The following is a 24,089-nucleotide window of genomic DNA, read 5'->3' as shown; positions in this document are numbered from 1 at the left end:
ATGCATAGCCAACGCCTTCTAAAGTATACCCACCATGTTGACTGGGGCCCACGACATTGACCGACCCCTTTCGCAGACACTTTCGCTAAAAGGACCCTGCGAAGCCTCCCTGCCTTCTCCCCCTCCGATGAAACAGCTATCACACAGAGCCATAAGTTGCGTTCAATGCAGCGCGACCAGCACACGGACAAAGATGACGAACAGGACACAGACACACCTCGGTGTCTATGCGCTGATTGCGCTTCACTGAACACCTTCATAAAGAAGACCAAATAACAGTATAGAGTCAACACATCGTAGCAGCCAAGAAAATCAACATTGTGTGCCACTTCATTTCCGTATTTCAGCATTCAGCCAACTTCGAGATAAAGGTACAAGAAGAGGAGCACGACACCTCGATCGAACATGTATACGACAAGCGTACGTTCATACACGTAATTTATTATGCTTGCTATCCACAATCAAATTGTTATAACTGCCCTGGCAGATGTAGTACCATAACCACTTTTCACATACAGAGACTACAGGAGGCCAATCTTACAGATACATCGACAAGGACACATTCCTCGAAGGCCCTTCTGCGTCTTATGATGGGAAAACAAAGCATTTTTCCTGTGCCCATAGAACGGGTATAGTGATTATAGTATAGTGAACGGGCTTGGTGATTTGGGAAATAAAATGGTCATGTCAGAAATTAGCGGCCTTTGGTACTGATGTTACAGATGAGAGGTTGTGGGCCTACCCTTATCGTTATGCAAACCATTTAAGGCCTCCTTGCCGCTGCTGTTTTGCACGGCATTGGAATCTCGTAACGTCGGGACCACTTGCGACATCATTGCCTCCGCATCGTTGGGATTCGGAACTTTGTCCTTGAGTTCCATCTTATTTGTCGCACGTCGAGCCTCGAAGATCAGTTTGTCCAGTCTGCCCGTTGGAGCTTCGCAGAAAATGAACATGAAGTAGCTGATTAGGAAGCTCCAAACGAGTATGGTGAAGAAGAACGAAACCTGCAAGAATAATAGGATAGACAACAGTACGTGAGATAAAAAAGACTATTAAACATACAGTTAAAAAAAAACCTTGTTAAGAAACCGTTTATTCAAACAGCCCGTTCCATGCTGACTGTAAGCCTTTTCACAAGAAAGGAGTGTATGCCTTGTGGACAACACACGCAAAACAGGCGAGGACTGAATTTCATACCTTTACGTCACATATCGTCCAACAGCCGAGCAAACGTGAAATTTTTGTAGCACATTCCGCACTGGCAGGCCTGATGAACGTCAGTTTTGAGTTCGACAATTCATATTGACTATGGCATAGTGAGCCTCGTCAAACGCCACCATTCCTGCTCAAATGGACAAACGTACTGCCCAGCTACGCCTCTCTGAACGCCGCGTGCGAGACAATATTTGGCTCCGGGTGCGTCATGCGTCACCGGGCGCAACAGCGGCACCATCGGCACCATCGGCACCATCGGCGCCCACAATCCATGCATGGTAAGGTGCATGGGTAGTCTGGTTGCAAAGTTATATGTGATCACATGTTTTTCAACACAGGTATCAGCAAGTTGCCCCTTTTGACACTTTTTTAAAGACGTTTCACGTCAACAAAAAGAGGGTGCACTTCTGCTGTTTGATACACAGGGTATCTTATTTCCTCAGCTGGCCGAAACAATAAACAAGTACTTCTATATAAAAGTATCACGTAGTGCTATTCTGAGCATAGTATTAATGCCAGGGAAGATAGTAAACGCGTCGGAATTAGCAAAAAAGGAAAACAAAAACAGGTCGGCTCACCTCCTCTGTGTATTGCAGCAAAAGCTATGGGCGCCGCCTGCAATCCATAAAAGTAAACGAGAACTAGCGTTCCTTCATTGTTCGCCTGTAGTCACTCTGTGCGGGACGTTGACTGAATGAATGCGCCATCGAAGCGTTAGGCGTGCACAATGGGCGATACGCTCCTCCCTTCTCTGGAAAATGCAGCCGGATCTCGTCGCCGATCGGTGGACGCTGCCCAGCTACGCTTCTCTGAACGCCGCGTGCGAGACAATATTTGGCTCCGGGTGCGTCATGCGTGGCGCAACAACGGCACCATCGGCACCGTCGGCGCCCGCAATCCATGCATGGTAAGTTGCATGGGTAGTCTGGTTGCAAAGTTATATGTGATCACAAGTTTTTGCAACACAGGTATCAGCAAGTTGCCCCTTTTGACACTTTTTTAAAGACGTTTCACGTCAACAAAAAGAGGGTGCACTTGTCTCCTTTGCTGCAGATCTTTGCTCCAGAGCGTGGAGTCAGTGTGTGGGTTATAGCAGATCCATATTTTACATGAATAATCACAGATACTACTACCGAACCATGGCATATTGCTTCCGCCTGAAGCAAACGAAAACTAACGCTGTCTCTGCCCTGTTCACTTACAATGAAGAAATGCGAGTAGTGCATCCGTTCCCGCGATATGTGCATCGTCAGCTGTGCGAAGGGCAAGTGGACAATGTACACGCCGAAGGCCAGCCTGCTGAGGGGCGTGAAGGCATTCCATGACAGGAACGTGCACAGGAAACCTGCGTGATCAGAAAAACAAATTATAAACAAACTCTCCACAGACCTGAGTAGTAAACCTTTGGCAATTGTTGTTCATAACTGCTACTTTAGGCTTGTAGTTCTTTACAAAAAATCCTTGTTATCCAAGCTCACAAGATACAGAACTTCCGTAATAATAAGTTATACTGAATTGAATTTAATTCTGGGGTTTTACGTGTCGAAACCCCGATTTGATTATGCACGCCGTAGTGGCGGGCTCACGATTAATTTTGAGCTTAATGAGAGCAGCATTCTGGGCAAGTTGGTTGGGCAAGTTGGCAAGTTCCGGGCGCTTGGTGTGTCGTCTTCTCTCACGTCTGTGTCCTTTTTTTTTTTTCGTCGCGCAATATCACTTAAGTAATTTTGAGCATCGCGGTATCGTTAACGTGCTCCCGTGAACGTGCTTTTTGCATTTCGCCCCATAAAAACGAGGCTGTCGCGGCCGGGATTCGATCGCGTGACCTCGTGCTTAGCAGCGCAACACCATAGCCGTCAAGCCACCACGGTGGTCAAGTTATACTCGGCCCTTTTTTTTTTATTGTGATAGCAATTATATGGACAATTCAAGCTTTTTTCTGCCGTCGCCGTCGCGGTGCGGTTCTTTATAAAGTCTAAGGGCGATAAAATTATTGCGGCGTGGCGCGCCGTATGCTGTATGAGCGAGTGAAAGCGCGCGAGGGTGAGCCGGCGATGGCGGCTCAATCTCGCGCACGAAAGGGAGGAAGTCGGGGAGCAAACGCACCGCCTTCCGTCGCGCACAACGCTCCGGGGTTAGGTAGAGAGGGGGGAGGGCGCGTTCCAATCTCGGCGGCTCGTGCGGCCGCGCGCGCCCACCCGGGCCGCTGTATCTTGAAAGCAATCTGCGATGGGCAGAGACCGCCGCGCGCTGTGTCGCGCGGGCAGCGCGAAGGTCAATTCGCTCGCTGCTGCTGCCACGCTTCCTCACTCCAGCGTTTTCACACTGAGTTTCTGCGGTCATCGAATGAGATGTGTTCATGTTTGCTTGTGCGCGCATCACACCACGCTTGTTAATTTGGGTAGCATGCTTATGTATACAAGCTTATACTGCCGATAAAGCTAGTATCCTTACTTCGTAATAGCTGTTCACTAATTTGCTATCGCAATCGATGCTTTTCCTTTATGAGGAAACTGTGAATTTTTTTATGTGCTTGTGCTTTGTTATTACTGCATGTGCCACGGAGTATTGATTTACGCGCTGCTTCAAGAGTGGCAGTCAGTAGAATACGCGGAGCAGTTGTAAAGAAAAATGAGAGGATCGCGGCACTACTTCTATTTAGCACATCCTATCACGGACTTTTCACGCGTACCAAGAAGAAGGAGGCATCTCACTTTTTTTCCCATTTGTTTCCTACCATAGCCGCAGCGGATTCCTGACACCAGGAATCGTCAAGCCGCATATACAGTCTATTGCACTAGAAGTAATCAACTGCGGCGCCATTTTCCCAGCGAAGCACGACGGCACAATATTTCATTGTTATAGAGAACGGGCGCAGCGTACCAATGAAACGCACACTGCAAGCACGTCGTGATTATTCAGAAATTGAGGGAGCTATTAAAAAAAAATAGAAAGGAATGACAAAGCTTCTTCACGCAAATTACAGGGATGAATTTAACCGAAGCTGCATACTGATAATAACTTACATAAGCGAGTTTTCTGAAACGCAACGTGAAAGCTTGTTGCTGCCCATGGCTAACGCTAAAAGAAGAGGAGAGAAACCAGGAAAAGAAAACCTTGGTTCTGGGTGAAGCAGGTTATAGCATAGCACTAGACTATAGTTGTAACTCATTCCCTATTCAAGTGCAGCGACGCTCGAGCAATAACAACGGGAAGGAACAGTTGCAAGGAAATGCGCCTGACCTTCGTGACTTTAAAAGAATAAATAAATAAATAAAACGAGTGATGACCTCCAGAGAGCCGGGACAAATTATTGTCGCCTCTTTTACATCCTGATAAGCGTGTATACCCTGTGGCGGCAGGCGACCATCATCAAAAGGAAGTCGTCTTTGCCCGACGTGATTTGAATAATGAATGCACGTTTACCATTGCAAGGAAACGCCCGCAGAAGTGCGGCCCTTAGCTCCCACTTATGCCCACGCGCACTCAAAGAGCGCGTCTGCTCTCATGAAAACCATGCAGCGTTATCAAAGCTGAAATAGGCGTCAGCCGGTCAGGATTGAATGGGCGGCATCCTGGGCATATTTAGAAAGGTTGGTGACTGCTGCATTGGCGTTCCAGTTACGTTTGTGCTTGAGTGCATAAACGACATTTTGTTAAGAAAGTAACTGGAACGCCAATGCATTTCTCCGAAATGCTCGGGAATTAATGTCTCGAAACTGTTTTCATGCTGAGAATTCCTTCCAAGTGAATCCGCCTTGCGAGCTCCAAGGCTAGAATATTTAAATTGAAATATGAGCCTAAGGTGGTTAGTTAAAAACTTAATTAGTGATTTTTTTTAATTAGTCGAGTAGGCATTTCAATTTTTTTGCAAGTAATGTCCGCCTCTTCGAGTATACCAGCTCATGAACTAGAATTGTGCTATCTGCCACCGGAAACCTTTAAAAACTTCTGAAAGTGTTCGCTGAAACACCCGGTATAGCCTTCACATTATTAATATGTGACAAGAATAATATATGTTGCAGAAACGACAAACGACGAAGCCAAACTCACGATCAACGCATGGCACGTGCGATATACTGAGCTACTTCGATGGGTGTCCATCCATACACTAGTCTTGTGCGTAGTGTAGATGTATTGATAGCCTAGCTCTGGGAGGTTTAGCGAGCGCCACTCACAGCCATGGCAGAAATTGGAACGCCCACCAGTCCGCCGTTATATGACGAACAGCATCGCACGCGTGAAGCATGTTTCACACGATACGAGTTTCATTGCACCGGAAGTACGATTTCGATTGCATGTAATGAAAATCACAGTATCAGGTGTGGAGCCCACAATCTGCGACTTCGACCAAGCGGTTGCTAGCAAGTCGTAGCGATCGCACCGATTTTTCGTCGAAAGATTCAGAGTGCTATTTCGCGTCTTTTTTTTGTTGTTGTTGTGAAATGGCATCTGTCGCTCATCAAGCTCTCATCAGCGCACGCGAAAAAGGCAGATAAAAAAAATCACCGGCGATTTCGATACTCCCTAATGCGAAATTTGAGCGCAGCTCCATACGCGTTATCAATTTGTGATATATTGGCTGGCGCGGACAGTCTGTCGCATGGGGCAATTTCCAAACGGAGCGAAGTATGGTGTATCTGCCTCGCTAATCGGGAGATCACGAGAAACAGTGCGTGGGTGACGCGTATGTGCGATTCACAGCAGCCGCCGCAGAGAGATCTCCGCTCATGCAGCGCTTTGTTTCCACAGAGACGACGCGCGCCACTCTGGCGTCATTACGTAGTCATCATCGCCGCACAGCCCATCTTGCGCCGCACTACGCCTTTCTTCTCACACTTTCGTTCCACCAACGACGAGAGCGGCCCTTCGTTGCCGGGAAGTCGTACCACCAGTGTCAGCGGCGTTAACACCCCATGGAACGCCACACCAGGGGTGCTATCCTCGACACGCATGGCGGCTGCACACTACAAAACGAAATGTTTCTCGTCTTCCAAATGAATGAAGTCTTTATCTAAAGAATGTATGTTTCTTCTCCAGCCCAAACACGTTTTCAAATAGTAGTACGTGTGACTACTGCAATTTATTACTGTTAGTTTCTTTGCGTCGTCCCTTGGTGGTGTCGCGTACAGCGAGAAGAAAAAAGAAAGAAAAAAACGACGGGAAGAGTGGCGCCCTTTTCAAGAGGCAGCGACAACATTCCAGTGGCTCGCTGGCACCGATGATGGGGTCAATTTCTCTGTACAACCAACGAATTATTTGTTTCGAGAAACAAAAACGACGCTGCAATTCACTTTCTGCCATTTCTTCAAACGCGTGTCGCACCACCACCCGCTCTCCTCCTTCCTCTAGAAACGCCAGCGCAAGAACCTAAGTTCGCAACGGAAGCGCCATTGCCGCAGCCACCTGTTGGATCCAATCCAATCCACCAGACGCGCCATGCGAAGCCGTATGATCGCTCCAAACTTCCCAGCTCCCGTCGGGTTCGGCGCCTAGCAGACGAAATGTTCGGTGGGAGGATGATTGACAGGAGCGTGTCGTCATTTTGACGTCACGAAAAACGTGGCCGCGCCCCACGGCTGGCGGCTTCGGCGCGGAGTAGGCCAATAGCGCGCGTCGGTAACCGTACGAACGCGCCGAACAACCATCTCCGATCGCACCCCAAGTCTTGCTCGTAGCCGCTCGCCATCGCCCCTTGCATGAACAGTGATCCACTTCACGCTTGTACCGCTAAGTGACCTCAGCAACTGACGCGACGGACGAGCGCAGCCCTACCCACCTCACGACACTATGACCCCCCTCGGAAGTGTAGACGAGATCGCCCACGCGACTGCGGATGCCCAGACCACCGGCAACTCAGCACATGCGCAGGCCGTCTTCCCTCCGCTCCACCTCCGCTTTCCGCCTCATGGTTCCACAGCACCCTCCTCCTGTGTTATCACATTTCTTTCATCTTCCGCAGCGCTCCGCGTTTGCGTTCATCTTTTGCGGCGCTCGTTCGTTCGTTTACGCTGACGCCGTCTGAAATCGCCGACGCTCGCCGCAGGGATGGGCGCCTAAGAGCTGCGCTCGCAAACTTGCAGGGCAAATACGGCTCAGTGACTGCTATGCGTTTGTTGACGCACTATGTTGCTAATCAAGCAAAGTTTTTAACGCGATAGCGTTAAGGAGCTCGTGTCGCAGAAAAGCCGGTGTCGTCGGCGTCGGTGTCGGCGTCGGCGTCCGCGGCGTTGACCGTGAGCGATAAATCACGGCAGGCGCTTCATAAGTAAAAAGCAACTTCCAAGATTGGCCCGGTGGGAATCGAACCAGGGTCTCCGGAGTGGGAGACGGAGACGCTCCCACTCAGCCACGAGTTCGATGCTTCCAAGCGGTACAAACGCGCCTCTAGTGAATGCGGTGTTGCCTCCGAAACGAGCCGTGGAAAGTTATACTGCGGTGTATATCGGTAATTATGAACATGTAACGTACAGAAGTCGCAATTACACGAGTTGCGAAGTGCGTTTTCGCTGCATTTCTTCTGCGCTTTCCGCACACGCAGAGCCATCTTGCGGCAAACACAGAAGATCCCCTCCTCTCAATGTACGGCGCTGCCCCGACAGGAGGCGCGCCGCGCGCGCATTGGGACCGCTGCCAGGCGCGTCGCGGTCCCGACTCCCCCTCCCCTGACGACGCTTCGCCGTGCTCCCGGTTGCAGAATCAAGCGCCGTTCCTTTCTTTAGATTACTATCTATCTCTCTGCCCGTGCCGATCACGACGTTTGGCTGGCGTAGATCGTTTCCCCTCCGAGACACCGAGTTCTTTGGTTCGTTCCGTTCGCTCAGGCGCACGTTTGGTTGCCGCGCCGAACGCTGCGTTGCTCGACGCTCACCGCGTGATAGGTGGGCGCTAAGTCCGATGCGGGGCGCATCGTAAGTGATCGCTGTGCCGTAGCGCATTGTCTTATACCCCTTGGCGGGTCGACGGGAACGCTGTCGCGTCCCACTCTTGAAGGCGAAGCTTAAGCGTCCTCCAATTTCTTTTTTTCAAGTTGTGTGTGTTTGATGGTAGTACGCATTTTTGCTTTTGCGTGCCTTTCAGTTATTTACAGGGACTGCTAGCTGTAAATACTACGAGGCGTCACTCACGAGAAGACATAACCCTCCAATCTCGTACCGATTTTCTGGTTCATTGCGTACAAGCAACTCGCGATATACAAAAAAAATGCCACAGTTGTAGCGCGGCATGCTTTTACGGATGGAACAATTTAAAGAATGAGTATCTACGATACGTCGAGGACTGTTGACATGACAGCATAGTAGCCGACGTTTCAATGTCGCGCTATACGCGATGCCATTTATCACCAATGTACTTCAGTGCATTGAATTTGTTTTGTTAATACTGCTAGCAACGTTACAGTGAGTCCTGCAAGAAACTGCTTCACTATAAACATCCCTGCCTTTCCTTGGTTCTCTCTCTCTTTCTACCTCCTGTAAAACACATGCAGCAATGTGAAAAGCAGGCAAGCGCCTTGAATTCACAAACAGTAGATAACACATTAAACACAAGCAAATCAAAATTGTGCGGTGAAGCCAGCCACTTGCATCCCTTCCCGCGAATGACAGCATCCTTTTAAGTGCGCACGGTGCTTCCACGTACACAGATAGTCACCTGTGCAGACGTACCACAAGGCTTAAGCCATGCCCAACAAGAAAGAAGTTGCTTATAAGTCTGCGATTAGACGTATTACTACAACAACGCGTTCAACCACATACCGTCATTGCTGCCTCTATAAAATAAAAATATCAAGCAACTTGCGAGGTATACAAAGACAGCATGACATTTATGTGTGGGAATCATTTTTTTATTTTAGCCGAGTACTGTACTAGGCGAGTGGGTGCATAAATAATAAAGGTAATGTGGCGCAATGTAAAATAATACACGGAAGAAAAGGCAGCCGGAAGAAACAACGCGAGACATTTTTTCTGGCACTCTTTCTGTCACGTCCTTTTTCTTCCGTGTGTTAATCTGCATTGCGCCGCAATACAATCATTCTTTTTACTAGACTGTAAGATGCAGCTGCTTTCTGATTTATTCCACGGTGTGATGTAATGGCATGAGTGTGCTGACTCCATAAAATTTTACTCAGCCGACTTTTCTCCGGCTCACATTCACCAAAACTCCAATTAGCTGGGGTCACACAAACTCTGCCTCATGGTTCGGTCCAAGACTTATTCCATGACATTAAACTTATGACCTGCGTGGTGCATAAGCAAACATTGCATAGGTGTCTGTGTTGCATCGGATAAAAATGAGGATAGTTGACGTTGCAGTTAGATTTATAGAGTTTGACTGTTGCATGAACGATTCGCCTCATGTCGATTCCAACAAGTGCATGCGATCTGCATCATATTTTTTCGCGATGCTGTTGGCTATCATGGCCATTACTGGGTGGCCACATTGTGTACATTTCAACACGAGTCGGTTGAATGACTGTGGTGCAATATATAAAAAAAACGCTTACATTACTGCAAGTACAACAATCACAACGCGACACAAACACATGAGCATACGATGAACACTGAATGCTGAATACATGTACAGGCCGAATCGCACTTAAGCCGAGTTGCCCACCATCTATTGCAAAAAAAAAGCACAGGCCGACACTGCAATGAAACCACGGATGATCATGCCTCTTGTCGGATCATTGGGCTATAGGCGAAACATATGTGAAACCTAGCATTTACCACGAGGTAGGAGTTACGGACGCTGGCGCAGTCTGCAGCTGGCCACTCATAGACTCAAGACAAGTGTGTTTAGTCTGTACTTGTACTAAGGACCACATTTATTGTCTATATTGTCGCGAGAGGAAAGGGAAGAGACGTCCACCGGCAGCGAACGGCGCCTTTACTGAAACGGCCACAAAAACCAACCTCGTTCACTTCGTCTTCTACCCACAACCAGTTCGATATTGGGCGCCCGATTTGATGATGATGTTAATAAATAAACCTGTAAAGCATTCGTTGCAATGGGCGCCCTATCTGGTGATAATGATTATTGAATAAGCATGTGAAACACGCGTGACAATATTGCCTCCCCCGAAAATGCATCGTCCCAATGCTAAAACACCATCGAGTCAGGTTAAAAAAAAAGTCAGGTGGACAAGAAAAAAAAAACTACGGAAATAAGCATATCAGTAGTGTCAACACGACAGTAAAGAACAGGTATCGCGAGTAATAGGGCTTCATCTGGACTACGTGCATAATTTCGGCCACAGGCACAAGAACCACAAGAACTGGTGGGAGCACCGTGAAAAGTCTCCTGGGATTAGTCTTGTTGACAACGTTAAGGCGTTCTAAAAATACGTGTGGACCAAAGCAATGGTGTAGGAGTTTTTCGAAGCGACCTCGTTGACATATAGGACGCTACACCCAGATGTGAGTGTCAGGGCTGTACATGACGTCCCTGTGGTGAATGCTGTAACAGTGGGCATCATAACTTTGCTTACGTTGAATACGTAGCTGCGCAAGCTGACGAGCTTCTTCTGCCATTTCGGCGAAGGAGTCCGCGTCCCGGAGAGCAGGTGTGCATGTGTCAGGCATTAGCATTGCGTCCAAGGTAGTGGTAACTTCGTGTCCGTACAGTAGGCGAAAAGGGCTAAATCCTGTTGTTTCCTGAAATGCCGTATTGTAAGCGAATGTGATGAATGGAAACACATCGTCCCAGTTCTTGTGGTCATTGGCGACGTACATGGACAGCATGTGATATGTCGCGCGCCTAGGTGACAAGGCGTCACAGCTAGGCATGCGCCGTGGTAGCGGCGGAAACGTTATCACTCTGTGGTTGTGCTTAAAAGCGCCGGCATTCAAGCTGGCGCACGCTTTCATTCCTATAACATAGAACCGGGCAGTTCGCCCGCTGTTGCTAAGTTGATGGCTAAATAAAGCCGTATTTTTTCGCTCAACCGTTTCGCCACGACATAGACACGACATAGACTGGCGATGAGGATGGGACGCTGCCAGCAAGGAACAAGCTCCTGCCTGACAGCAACGGAATTCACCGGCTGACGGATTACGCACGGATAGCTGAGGAGCAGGCGCTTGGGACAGTATGGCGAAGGCGACCACGAGTCTGCAATGGGGGCAAGCAGAACATTTCGACAATTCTACGAGCGGTCGGACTAGCTACGAAGAATGCGTGCACGCGTGCCTTCGAGCCGATAATGTCCCGGAGGACCGGAGGGTAGACGCGTTCATCCGCATATTGGGTCCGCAAACGTATTCGCTCCTCAGGTCGTTCGCCGCTCCAGATAAGCCGTCCTCGAAGACCCTGGAAAGCTTGTGCGAGCTGCTTCGTAAACATTTTGCCCTGAACGGTCATAGATGAGCGAGCGAAGTTTTATCTCCGAGGGCAGAAGGAACACAGAAGGAACACGTGGCGGAGTTACGGGCATTGGCGCAAGCATGCGAGTTTGGTGCGTTTCTTGACGAGTCGCTTCAAGACAGATTTGTGTGCGGTTTGCTCAGTCCACATTCAAAGACACTTGTTTTCGGAAGGCCGGAATCTAACGCAAGCTGCACTTGCTAAAGCTACAGCTGCTCATTCGAAGCCTGAAACCGAGTTCGGCGTGCATCAGTTGCCTACCAAGGGAACAACGAAATGTTTCCGCTGTAACTCAAATCGCACTACCAATGCGTGCCTGCATGTCAATGCGACTTGTTTTTTCTGTAACAAGAAAGGGCACATTCAGAAAGCCTGCCTAAGGCAGCAAGAAAAATTGCGGACGAAGCGAAAGCGACCACTACAGAACGTTCGGGTGTTACAACCATCGGAAACACCTCTGCAAAGTGTTCTAACGAAAGGGGTAGAGACAGGAGACCCCATCATGCTCAGCTTAATCGTCAAGGGTGTTCCCTTGCAAATGGAGCTTGATACGGGAGCCACCGTTTGGGTATGTCCCTGGGCCAGTTCCGCTCTTTTCCCGGCAGTACCTCTGAGGCAAACTAAGTTGACGCTCAGGACTTGTGAAGCGAACCTGTGAAGCCATGCGGTGTTTGTTTTCTTAGAGTTGAGCACAACAATCAGTGCCAGCGCTTGCCGCTGTACATGCTTCCTCAAAGCGGGCTAGCACTGTTCGGGCGCAACTGGCTTCAGCAAGTGTGCGTCGATTGGAACCAAGTTCGCGGCCTGTATCAGCTACAGGGAGAGACATAACTAAGCGCTCAACAACTTCCCAACCTACAATGCTTGCGTGACCGCCATAAGGACTTCAGGAATGAGCTAGGCACCATCGGCGGTGAGAAGGCGACTCTTGTTTTCAAAGATGGGAAGACGCCAAAATTTTTGAAAGCTCGAAGCGTTCCGTTTTCTCTAAAAGGTACTGTTGAGAACGAGTTGTCTAGACAACAACAGATGGGATTATTGACACCGGTAACGAGTAGCGAGTATGCCACTCCGGTAGTGCCAGTTTTGAAACGGGACAGGTCAGTTAGAGTATGCGGTGATTACAAGCTGACACTGAACCCCATACTTGACGTAGAACATTACCCGTTACCCAAGCCCGACGAGCTGTTTGCAGCTCTCGCTGGCGGACAGAAATTCTCTAAAATTGATCTCAGCAGGGCGTACCAGCTAGTAGAAATGGAGCGAGAGTCAAAACGGTACGTTACGCTTAACACCCAAAGGGTCTTTACGCCGTGAATCGTCTACCTTTGGAATAGCTTCGGTACCTGCAATATTTCAAAAGAATAATAGATGTCTTGCAGGGCCTCAACTATATACGTGTTTTTCTGCACTGACGATATCCCAATTACGCGTCGCTCACAGGAAGAACAATTGCAGAACCTTGGCGCAGTTCTCAAAAGGCTGTCAGAACGTGGAATTCGCGTCAAGCCATCGGAGTGCGAATTCTTTCGCGACGAGCTGACTTATCTGGGCCATGTAATCAACAAACATGGCATCCACCCAACGGACGAAAAACTGGCCGCTATAACCAAGGCACCGGCGCCAACTGATAAGCACCAACTTCACTCGCGGCTGGGCCTCATCAACTACTATGGAAAGTTCGTTCCAAACTTATCCGCCGTTCTTTTCCCATTAAACAGGCTCTTGCAGAAAGACGTCGCCTGGAATTGGAACACGGTTTGCGACCGCACTTTTCAGAACATCAAGCAGCTGCTGGCGTCAGGTCTGATCTTGGCGCACTATGATCCAGGCCTGCCCCTGCAGTTATCGTATGATGCGTCCGCCTACGGGGTAGGTGCAGTATTGTCACAAATCTTTCCGATGGTCAGATAAGGCCAGTAGCACATGCCTCGCGCACTTTGAGTCGTGCTGAGAAAGGCTATAGTCAATTAGAAAACGAAGCCTTAGCTCTCGTGTTCGGCGTTAAAAAATTTTCTTACTATGTATATGCAAGCATTTTGTTTTGATCACGGACCACACGCCTTTGGCTACAATTCTTGGTCCCAAGAATGGCATACCAGCAGTTGCAGCCGCAAGACTACAACGATGGGTGTTTGGTTTGTCGGCCTATTCCTTTTCATTAAAGTTTCGGCCTTCTGCAGCGAACGCTGACGCAGATTGCTTGTCTAGGCTGCCAATAACAATCTTTTATGACCTACGCTTCGACACTATGCCGATAAACACCAGTGATATTGCGCGTGAAACTTTACCTGATGCTACTTTGTGTACTGTGACTCATCCTGTCAGGCTGGCCGCGTAGTGTCCCGGTTAAAATCAAACCATTATTTCATAGAAGACTAGAACTGTCCTTCCATCGAGGATGCATAATGCTGGGAATGGGCGTACTTGTTTCCGAAAAAGTCCTCACGTTCAGTTTGGACGAGTTGCACCGAGGTCATCCAGGTGTTGTTCGCACCAAAGAACTAGCAAGGAGCTATGTTTGGTGGCCTACTATCGATAGTGACATAGAGAGTTTCACCGCGTCTTGCACCGCTTGCGTGTCTAGTCGCAATCTGCCGCCCAAAGCGCCCTTGCATCCTTGGGCATGGCCCACGCGCCCTTGGCAACGGTTGCATGTCGATTTTGCTGGCCCGATAAATGGAGTGATGTACCTCGTGGTGGTTGATGCACATTCAAAGTGGCCAGAAGTGTTTCCAATGAAGCAACCATTTCATGCCTACATGAACTGTTTTGCAGATTCGGATTTCCCGAGACTTTAGTGCCCGACAACGGCACTCAGTTCACTTATGCAGATTTCCAGGAGTACCTGCAGCGGGTAGGAACCAGACAGGTGAGAACAGCTCCGTATCATCGCAGCAGCAATGGTCTGGCAGACCGTTTCGTCCAGACGCTGAAGGGTGCACTTCGAAAGTCCAGCCGACCCATATCACCGTCAGAGCTCGCAGACTTCCTCCTGTCACACCGCAACCCCCCGGAAGCGACCACTGCAGAGGCACCCTCTCTTTTGCTGTTGGGGAGGCGCCTCCGGTCTAGGCTAGAACTCGTCAGGCCCTCCGTTGAGAAGCGGGTCGCCCACAAACAGTTTCAGAACACCAGTCACCGCCGGCATCGTGCGACTACGTTCAGCGAAGGAGACTTCGGGTGTGTCCGCAATTTTCGCGAGGACCATGCAAGGTGGTCCAATGCTACCGTTCTCGCCCGCACCGGTCCAGTGTCGCATCGTGTTAGCGTTGTGACCCCCGGGGTGTGTGTGAGTGGGTGCGTCACCGTAACCACATCGTACGTTCTCCGGACTCTGACGACACGGTGATCACAACCACCAACTTCCACGATGAAGACCACGTCACAGCTGCCACTAGCGCTAGCAGCCCTACTGAGCCTGTGGAACAGCCGACGACACCCAGGGAAACCACCGAACAGGGTCGCCGCTACCCACTACGTCAGCGCGGACTTGCCGACCGCTACGGCACCTAATCCTACTTCGGGACAGTAAGTAAGTGTGGGGGATATCTGTCGCGCCCCTAGGCGACAAGGCGTCACAACTAGGCATGCGCCGTAGTAGCAGCGCTAACGTTAACACTCTGTGGTTGTGCTTAAAAGCGTCATCATTGAAGCTGGCGCGCGCTTTCTTTCCTGTAACATAGAACCGGGTAGTTCGCCCGCCGTTAAGTTGATGGCTAAATAAAGCCGTATTGTTTCGCTCAACCGTTGCGCTGTCCTTCCGTCAGACACGACAGCATGTCAGCTATTGCATTGTTTAAGTGCTCACTTAGCCGGTTTACGGATGGTACGCAGTAGCTTTTCGGTGCGCAGTGCCACTTCGTTGCATGACTTCGTGCACAAGCTGTGCTGCAAAGGCTTTGCCACAATCCGTGATGACTACGGCTGGCGCGCCATGGCGGAGAAAGATGTTCTGAAAGAATAACGCAATGTCAAAGGCGGTGGCTGCCTTGGTTTCGCAGGACCGAGTAAGATAGTCGGTGGCGACCACAATCCATCGGTTCGCAGCAGAAGACATCGGAAATGGACGGAGTAAGTCCATACCAACCTGTTCAAAGGGAAGCTTTGGAGGAATAAAAGGCTGGAGAAAACGGGCTGGTTGCATAGGCGGAATCTTGTGGCGTTGACAATCACGGCACGTCTTCACATGGACCTTCGCAGTCTTCGGTAGTTTAATCCAGTAGTACTGGCGAATTCTGATCAATGTGCGCGTAAAGCCCAAATGGACAGAAGGGTCGTGGTAACAAGCGCGTAGGATTTCCTTGTGGAGCCCTGAGGGCACAAGGAGGTAGCTGGTGTCATTTGACGGGAAATTGTACCTGTATAGTACTTCGTTGCGGAGGCAGAACGATGCCACGTGATGTGCGAATTCTCGAGAAGATAATGAGCTGCGTCCCTAAAGGTAAGCGATGAGTGGTCGCAGCTGTAATTCTTCTCGTTGCTGTTGGGCTATTTCAGATACTGCCAGAGCAGCTAGAAAACCGCAGCCCTCATCGAGATCGATGCTGCCTGCGCCGACGGGTGAGCAAGACAGTCCGCGTCGCTATGTTTCTGTCCCGACATGTGCACAATCGTTACATCAAACTCTTGCAATCGAAGACTCAATCGAGTTGAGCGTCCTGGAGGATCTTTTATATTCGCCAACAAACACAGAGAATGGGGGTCGCTTATACACGGAAAGGTCGGCCGTACAGGCCGTACAGGAACACGTTTAGCGCTCCGATGGAGGAATGTTTTCCCCTTCTTTACCGCGTTGTGCAAGCTACGCAGCACGACTGCACAAGCGCATTGTGTTGTATGTTAAAACTACTGAAGTTTGCAAGAACTGAAATTGTTGGTTTTATGTGGCCCGGTAAATCCTCGCACCAGCTGAAGCGCACTTGACGTTCTTACATCTATTTTATGCGAGGCTTCGCACATGTTTAACTGTTGCTACTTGTTTCATTCATAACTCTTGTAGCACGAAGGTGATCATCTACATCCGCACGGACTTAACATACGTCGCAAACGCGATAGAGCCTCATGACGACAACCAATATGTCTGCCTAAATGTCCAAAAGAAGAATGTGTCATTTACACTAATTGGAGCCTACATATCCCCAGCGGGTCACTTTGACGGCGAACGACTAAAGAAAATATTACTGATGAACAATGGCCCCTGGATTATCACAGGTGACTTCAACGCGCATCACCAGCTATGGGGAAGCACTAAAATTGACTCCAAAGGCAGGCGCCTTGCCTCCTTTGCTGCTGACCATGATTTGTGCTGTGTGAATGACGGCAGCCCTACATTTCTGCGAGGCACGACCTACAGTAGCTGCCTGGACTTAACTTTGGTGTCACGGCGCTTTGCCTCAAGCGTCCAATGGTTTACGGACATAGAAACACATGGAAGCGACCATATTCCAACATACATAAAGATTAGAGGAGTTGAGCAACGCTCCTCTACCGTCTTGCGTACAGTTGATTGGTCAAAATTTAAGAATGATATGGATGACACATGTCGGGAAGGCCTCTCACACACCATCGAAGAAGCAATCGCAGAGGCAATGAAAACATCCATCTGCTCGCTTACAAGGTCAACAAGGCGAACAGACTTGGACATGGAACTTGAGAGGCTGCGTGCGGCACGCCGACAGGCGGAGAGGAGGTATCGGCGCACGAAGTCCGTCTTGGATCTGAGGGCTTCACGACGCATACAAAAGAAAGTCCAGCGTCGCATGGATAAATTGGAAGATAAGCGATGGAAAACATTCTGTCAGTCACTTGATCCCAGAAAATCGCTCTCGCACATATGGAGAACGGTTAGGGGTCTTCGCTCATCTCCGCATCAAAGGAAGCCCTTCGCTGCTCTGGCCCTCTACCAACTCCGCTCGGAACTTCAAGTGGCTGAAGAGTTCTGTGCACGGGTTGCTGGGTCCGTGGCCATCATTACTGACGCAGCATTGAATGACATCCCTGAGGCACGTGTACCAGAAATAAACGTGCTATTTTCCCTCGAAGAGCTCGATGCTGCGTTGGCGACCTGCAGGCGTTCTTCGTCACCAGGACCTGATGGCATCACGTATGCTGCCCTATGCCACCTTGGACATGACGCACGTGATGAGCTGCTCAAGTACTACAATGAGTCTTGGCAGAATGGCGCAGTTCCTAAAGAATGGAAATCGAGCCGCTTGATCCCCATTCTGAAACCTGGAAAGTCTCCGCTTGAGATCTCATCCTATCGTCCGATTGCGCTTTCGAGCTGCATCGGCAAAGTGATGGAAAGAATGATTCTTGCTCGATTGGAATGGTACCTCGAGCGATTCAACATCTATCCGGACGCCATGACAGGCTTTCGTCGAGGTCGCACGTCCATCGACAACGTCATTGACATCATAACATGGGTCCAAAATCAAAAAAGTCTCAAGCGCCTTTCTGCGGCACTTTTTCTGGATATAAAAGGAGCATACGACAACGTCGCCCATGAGGCCATACTAAACTCACTAGAGGCTGTTGGAGTTGGTGGCCGGATGTATCAATGGATTCGGGACTATTTGACTGACAGGCGTTTTTTCTTACAGACCGAAGACGGCCCAACTTCAGACCATTACACCTGCCGTGGTGTGCCGCAGGGTGGAGTGTTGAGCCCTATTTTGTTCAACCTCGTCCTGGTAGGACTAGCGGATTCCCTACCGCAGACAGTACATGTCTCAATATACGCCGACGACATTTGCATCTGGGCCTCTGCGGTGACTCGCCCTCAGCTAAGAGCCAGGCTTCAGCGGGCGGCAACCATGACGGCTTCTTACCTCCGAGAACAAGGCCTCAGTGTGTCTACGGAAAAGTGCGCATTACTTGGTTTCACGCGGAAACAAATGTCATCGTATCCTGTTACCATCGATGGTCAAGCTATATCCTATGTTAAGACACATCGCTTTCTGGGCGTCATCATTGACCGCAACCTCTCGTGGAGCCCTCACTGCGCCTATCTGAAGAAGAAGCTCGTCGCCATTGCTCAGGTGTTCAAATTTCTATGCGGGAAAAACTGGGGTACACCAGTCCATTCTATGTTGCAACTGTACAGGGTTTTGTTTCTCGGACTCCTACGTTACAGCCTACCAGTATTGTCAAGTGCATGCAAGACGAACTTTCGCGCCTTGGAGAGCATACAAGGTCAAGCCCTACGCACGTGTTTAGGGCTGCCTCGGTGCACTTCAACCGCAGCAACAATCGCCATCGCAGGAGACCATACAATCCAGACTCATGTAGCTGTCGACTCTCTCAGAGCGCACATTCGCCATCTGTCAAGGATCCCCGACCATCATTTGGCCTCCCTACCAGCAGACAGACCTCAAGCGACCTTTTCACGAGTGATTAGCGCTCATCAAGAGTACATACCGGTATCTTTTACACCGGCGGCGAAGCCTTCCTCTCCCCTGTGGTGCCTGCGACCACCTCAAGTGAATTTTTCTATTCCTGGCCTTACAAAAAAGTCCAATCATCCATCGCCGGCTCTGAAGCAACTTACGCTCCTATTAATCCACCAGATGTATGATGACCGCATACATATATATACTGATGGTTCGACCTCACCTACCAGCTCAACGGCCGCATTCGTCATTCCAGCCAAGAACGTTACAGCTAAATTCAAATTGTCGCACACGACTACATCTACATCGGCAGAACTTGCAGCTCTCCATGCCGCTATGATGTACATCACCGAAGAGCCAACAGAGAAATGGGTCGTATTTTGTGACTCTAAGGCAGCCCTTCACAGCATCAAGTCCGCATTACGTCCCAGAACTTACGAGCAAATGACATCTGAAATCAGGGAACTGCACCATCATGCTCTGGAAAGAGGACACCACATTATATTTCAGTGGATCCCTGCTCACTGTGGCATCGTCGGCAACAACCTAGCTGACAAGGCTGCCCGGTGTGCCCACGAGGATACCAAGACGCGTCCAACACCTTTGGCGAGGTCGGACGCTGCCAGAGAACTTCGCCGACTTGCGCGCAAGAAGTCCCAAGATCTCTGGATTTCAAGTGGCTTCAATTGCAGATTACGTAAACTGGACCCCACGCTACGGCTACAACCGCCATCTAGCCTTTCCCGCGGCGAAGCAACCTTGTTGTGTCGCTTGTGGCTGGGAGTGGCGTTTACGAACGCATATTCCTACCGTATGGGAATGGCCGAGAGCCCGATGTGCGACTCCTGTGGGTACGACGAGACCATCGAGCACCTATTGTGTACCTGCCCTCGCTACGATGTCCAACGCCTCTCTCTGCGGGCAACTTTACACAGACTGGACTCGAGACCTTTCACCGAGTCAAAGATACTCGGACCGTGGCCACACCCTTCGCTGGCTCGAAAAGCGATTCGTGCACTAGTGCAGTACTTGAAGTGCACGGGCTTAACAGACCGTCTATAGTGTCCTTGTGTTTGGTGTCCCTCCCACACGAACTCAGTGTTTACTCTCTCCCTTTCTTCCGCTTTCTATTCCCCTTTCCCCTCCCCCAGTGTAGGGTAGCAAACCGGATGCTGTTCTGGTTGACCTCCCTGCCTTTCCTACCCTTGTTTTCTCTCTCTCTCTCTCTTGTAGATTTTTTGAACTGCGACGTTTCCACCCTGCCTTGTTTGTAAAGGGTATAAATAACGCTGTGCCTTATCGGAATAATACCAAGCAAGTGCCTCTTTAGCAGCTTTATTCTTTCCGCCCGAGGGCATCTTAGATATTGTAGTTTATTGGGAAATGTGTTTAGAAAATAGGTAGTTCAGGGTGTGAATTGCTAATAGTTGCTGCATATTGTATTTTTGTTCTATTCTTTGCTGAAAACTTCGCGTCACGTTCGGGAAGTCATCACACCTCGATGGTGTCTGAGCAGACTTAACACGCCGTGTGCTTTGTTTGTTTCACAACGTAGGTCCCTTCTTGCGTGTGCATATTGTGCTCAATTGAACTCTTTCTTATTATTCTTATTCCGCAGAGGACTAAACCCGGCCGTGCCGCCAGCGCTCGTCTACTCTGACTGGCGCTGCTCTGCCTTTAAATATATATCATGTGGCACCTCTCTCTAGTAACATTTAAAAAAGTACTGAAAAGTTAGTCAGACTTTAGCTTTGTACGTTTCCAAGCACCTCCCTTGGGGAACTTAAAATTGCAACAACTGCAGCGGGAACGGCAGTTCATCGGCGTATGCAGCGAATTGCATAGGCGGTACAGCGCTAACACACACTTTTATTAACCCGTGCGTTTGGTGACTTCGTTGACTAGTGTACGCATTTCCATCAATAAATTCGCAATTACTCTTCTTGAGGCTACTTTGAATGAACCTAATCGGCGATGTCACATGTATTCATCGGCAGAAAATCACAACGGCATATGCAGACATCGCACCGTGTTAATTTGTTTCATATATGTCTGCACTAACGACGGGTGCTTATTATTGATATACAGAAGCAGTATTACGTCAAGGGTAGAACTAAAAAACACGATCGAGACATCGCATTACTGATCAAAATTTATCGGCTAGTTAACATGCGCTCCACTTCATGTAAATGGGGTTCATGGCGTTTGTCTGTGGGACGCACCTGGCACCTATGTGGACCATGTTGTCCCAAACACCGGTCACATCGTGTTCATACCCGCCCCCACAGAGGTCAGCGTCTTCCCTACAGCTGTCACCGCAGAAGTAGTCTGGCGCCCGAACAAAGGAGAAATCGCAGCCGCGAACTTCAGCCATCCTTGCTGCAAAGGGTTGCCTGCTACTGCTCCCGCGCGTACTGTTGGAAGCGCCCGCTAGGTGGCTTTCAGTGGTGCCTCTATAGGCGGTGCACGAGGCGTATAGGACGCTCCAGCTGGCGCCAGTTTTGCTACATGGTTAAAACACTGCTTCCTAAATAAATTTGACTCATAAATCGACAAGAATGCTACATGCATACGCTCGACGCTTGCGGCATTTGACCTATTTTTCAGCACATCAAGAACATGTACCTATAATCAACTACGGGACTCAGCTAAGAAACGAGCGTTTTCTGGCGTCACAAAGACACTGCTGCCACAGCACGGAAAAAGAGGCGTCTCCGATTCCAGTAGAACTTTTTCGACGCCCTTGTGCACCAAATTCACGTGCTACTTCAAGCTACAATGGCGGCACTGTTGGCGGCAGCGTTGATCTGTGTAATAGATGTAATGGCTATTATTCACCACGATCTTATATAAAAGTCTTATTCTATACGTGTAACAGTTGGATCATAATTGCAACGGTCGATGCTATCAGTGCTGAATGTATCCGGTATATATGTGCAAAGTTTCAAGGAGAAATACATAGTGCCACTTTGTTCGCAGCCACCGTTCTAAAATTTATTTGACAGCTCTTTAGAAGTTTGCTACAGCGCGGCCAATATAACCATACAGATTTTAAACCTGCGAAACACGTCTCTAGGAGCATGCGTTTTAGTTTTACGAAGTTTCATCCCCATTTCCCAGCTAGTTATCGAACGGCTGAAGTTTTGCTCCTGCGTGAACCATCGAGAATAACTTGAATTAGTACCAATTTCATAATTTCCCAAGGCTTCCACAAAATAAGACAACTTCGCACTTTCTCCAGCGCGTTGCTCCCAAGACGCCCTGTCGTCTTACGAAGTATGTTCCTTGATACGCTCAGTAGTTCTGAAACGGCGCGCTTTTGAATATTCTTCAAAGCTCCAAAGTTGAATTAACAGTATTTCGGTAATTTATTGATTCTAAGCGTTCTTAAAAGATAATTAATTGGTTTTGAACATTTTTAAAAGGCTATTTGCTTAAACCACATTTCGAACATTTTCACCATATAATCCTTGACATATATAGGTGCATACATTTACTTTACATATACAGGTTGCTCTTCTGAATGTTGGAATAAAACATTGTCCAGCATGACAAACGTACCACAATCACCTAAAAACTTCACTGCGCTGTTTCGAATGTGTATGTCAATAAATCTTGTTCGTCTTTTGCCGCATGTACTTTCAAGCGCACATCTTTCAGAGCATCTATAAGCGCAGTACTAGCGTCACTGAAAAAAAAATAACTGATTTGTTTGAAATATTTTACGTAATGGCCTCTCATAATTACCTCCTCTTCCAGTGGCACAAGCGAGGGTGATCCAAATGAGGAAAATGGACCACAGGATGCGATCGAAAAAGGCCATGCATAGTTTGCCGAACTCGGTAGTGGGGTCGTCGGTGCGGTACCATGCTGTCTTCACGAAGATGCAGGTGAGCCCACTTGCGACGGCAAGAAACCAGGCTGCTATCTGGAACATCTGAAAAGCAGGTCGTGGAATGAAAAAGAAAACGCTGCTGTTTTCGTTGTTCAAAAGCATGAAAAATGCTGTCTATTTGCGCACTCGGAGACACGCTGGACTTTCTATTTAAAAACTTTGATGTGTAATTGCATGTGTGTGCCTGGAGGCACCGCCTCTCTTCGCTATGGCGATTTACATTTAATGCGCATACGCAGCGTGGTGGCTATAGGCATATATGTTGTGCTCTGCAGTGGAGTGCAAGGTCACGAGTTCGATTCCCCATGCTTCTTAGATATGCATGAATTTTCAAGAGGCGCTGTTTGGAGGAAATTAAACCAGGGACGTACTCTATATATCCACTTTTATATTGCAATTCATGCATTACTGTGCCAGCAAATAGATCTTCGGAGAAGATTTGTCGTTATGCATAAACGTTCAAGTTTGAAAGTTTGAGGGCTTTGTTAGAAGTAAAATAAACGGATGCAGACACCAGTACCGACATATGGGGAATGCGTGCCTAGTACGTACGGGGATGCGCTCTTAATTCTCCATAGGTGTGTTGATGGCATAGTATCGTTTATTTTTCTTTTACAACTACGCTGTAATTATAGACGTTACGAGACGAGTGTTTTTTTATAATAGAGAGTTTTAAAATAGGGGCCCCAATATTTTGGGGCCCCAAAGAGCTTTGCGGGTGTTAGCGTTGGGGCACGCAGGAGTGAAGAGTTTTAGAATAGGGTTTTACGTTTGCGGATAGCGTCTTGCACTGACAGCGCCACTACGGCGCCTAAGAAAAGCTATTAGAAATAACGAAATAAAATTTACCATATTATGATAGGAATAATAATTTGGGCTTTCGTGTATTCGCATTTAATTACAATTTAGATGTTATTCTGTAAGCAGCAAACAATTAGTTGCGCTTAGTTTTGAGCAAAACAACTTTACTAGCCTTCACCAGCCAAGCTTAGCCGTGTTAGGCCTACGAGCCATAAAATCCACAATCGAATTCAAAATCAGCGTCGTCTAATGAGTCAATCTTCATAACACACGCTAGTTGAGAGGAAGCGATAACCGCAGTCACTTCTCCTAGCTTGCGAACTTCACGCGTTACCGCGAATCGAACCCAGTTTGGTGCTAGGTTAGAGCCGTCGCTTCGATGGGTGCCGCCATGTTTGTTGACGCAAAGCTTTTGGGAA

General features: G+C 48.7%; 1 protein-coding gene across 1 annotated transcript in view; it reads right to left on the bottom strand.

Annotated features, from left to right (window-relative positions):
• Nucleotides 1-338: 338 nt before the first annotated feature.
• The window catches only part of LOC135897362 (nose resistant to fluoxetine protein 6-like), a 133,881-nt gene continuing 110,130 nt past the window's right edge, over nucleotides 339-24,089 (bottom strand). The window contains exons 13-15 of the mRNA XM_070538891.1: nucleotides 22,722-22,911; nucleotides 2,421-2,563; nucleotides 339-1,007 (exon numbers count right to left, since the gene is read on the bottom strand). Of these exons, the coding sequence (XP_070394992.1) occupies nucleotides 717-1,007; nucleotides 2,421-2,563; nucleotides 22,722-22,911 (624 nt within the window). The 3' untranslated portion in view covers nucleotides 339-716. The remainder of the gene's footprint in view (nucleotides 1,008-2,420; nucleotides 2,564-22,721; nucleotides 22,912-24,089) is intronic.

This window comes from Dermacentor albipictus, chromosome 1 (genome assembly GCF_038994185.2).
Source record: "Dermacentor albipictus isolate Rhodes 1998 colony chromosome 1, USDA_Dalb.pri_finalv2, whole genome shotgun sequence".
NCBI lineage: Eukaryota > Metazoa > Arthropoda > Arachnida > Ixodida > Ixodidae > Dermacentor > Dermacentor albipictus.
Note: the sequence above shows the minus strand (reverse complement) of the source record. Positions and strands in the feature narration are given on the sequence as shown.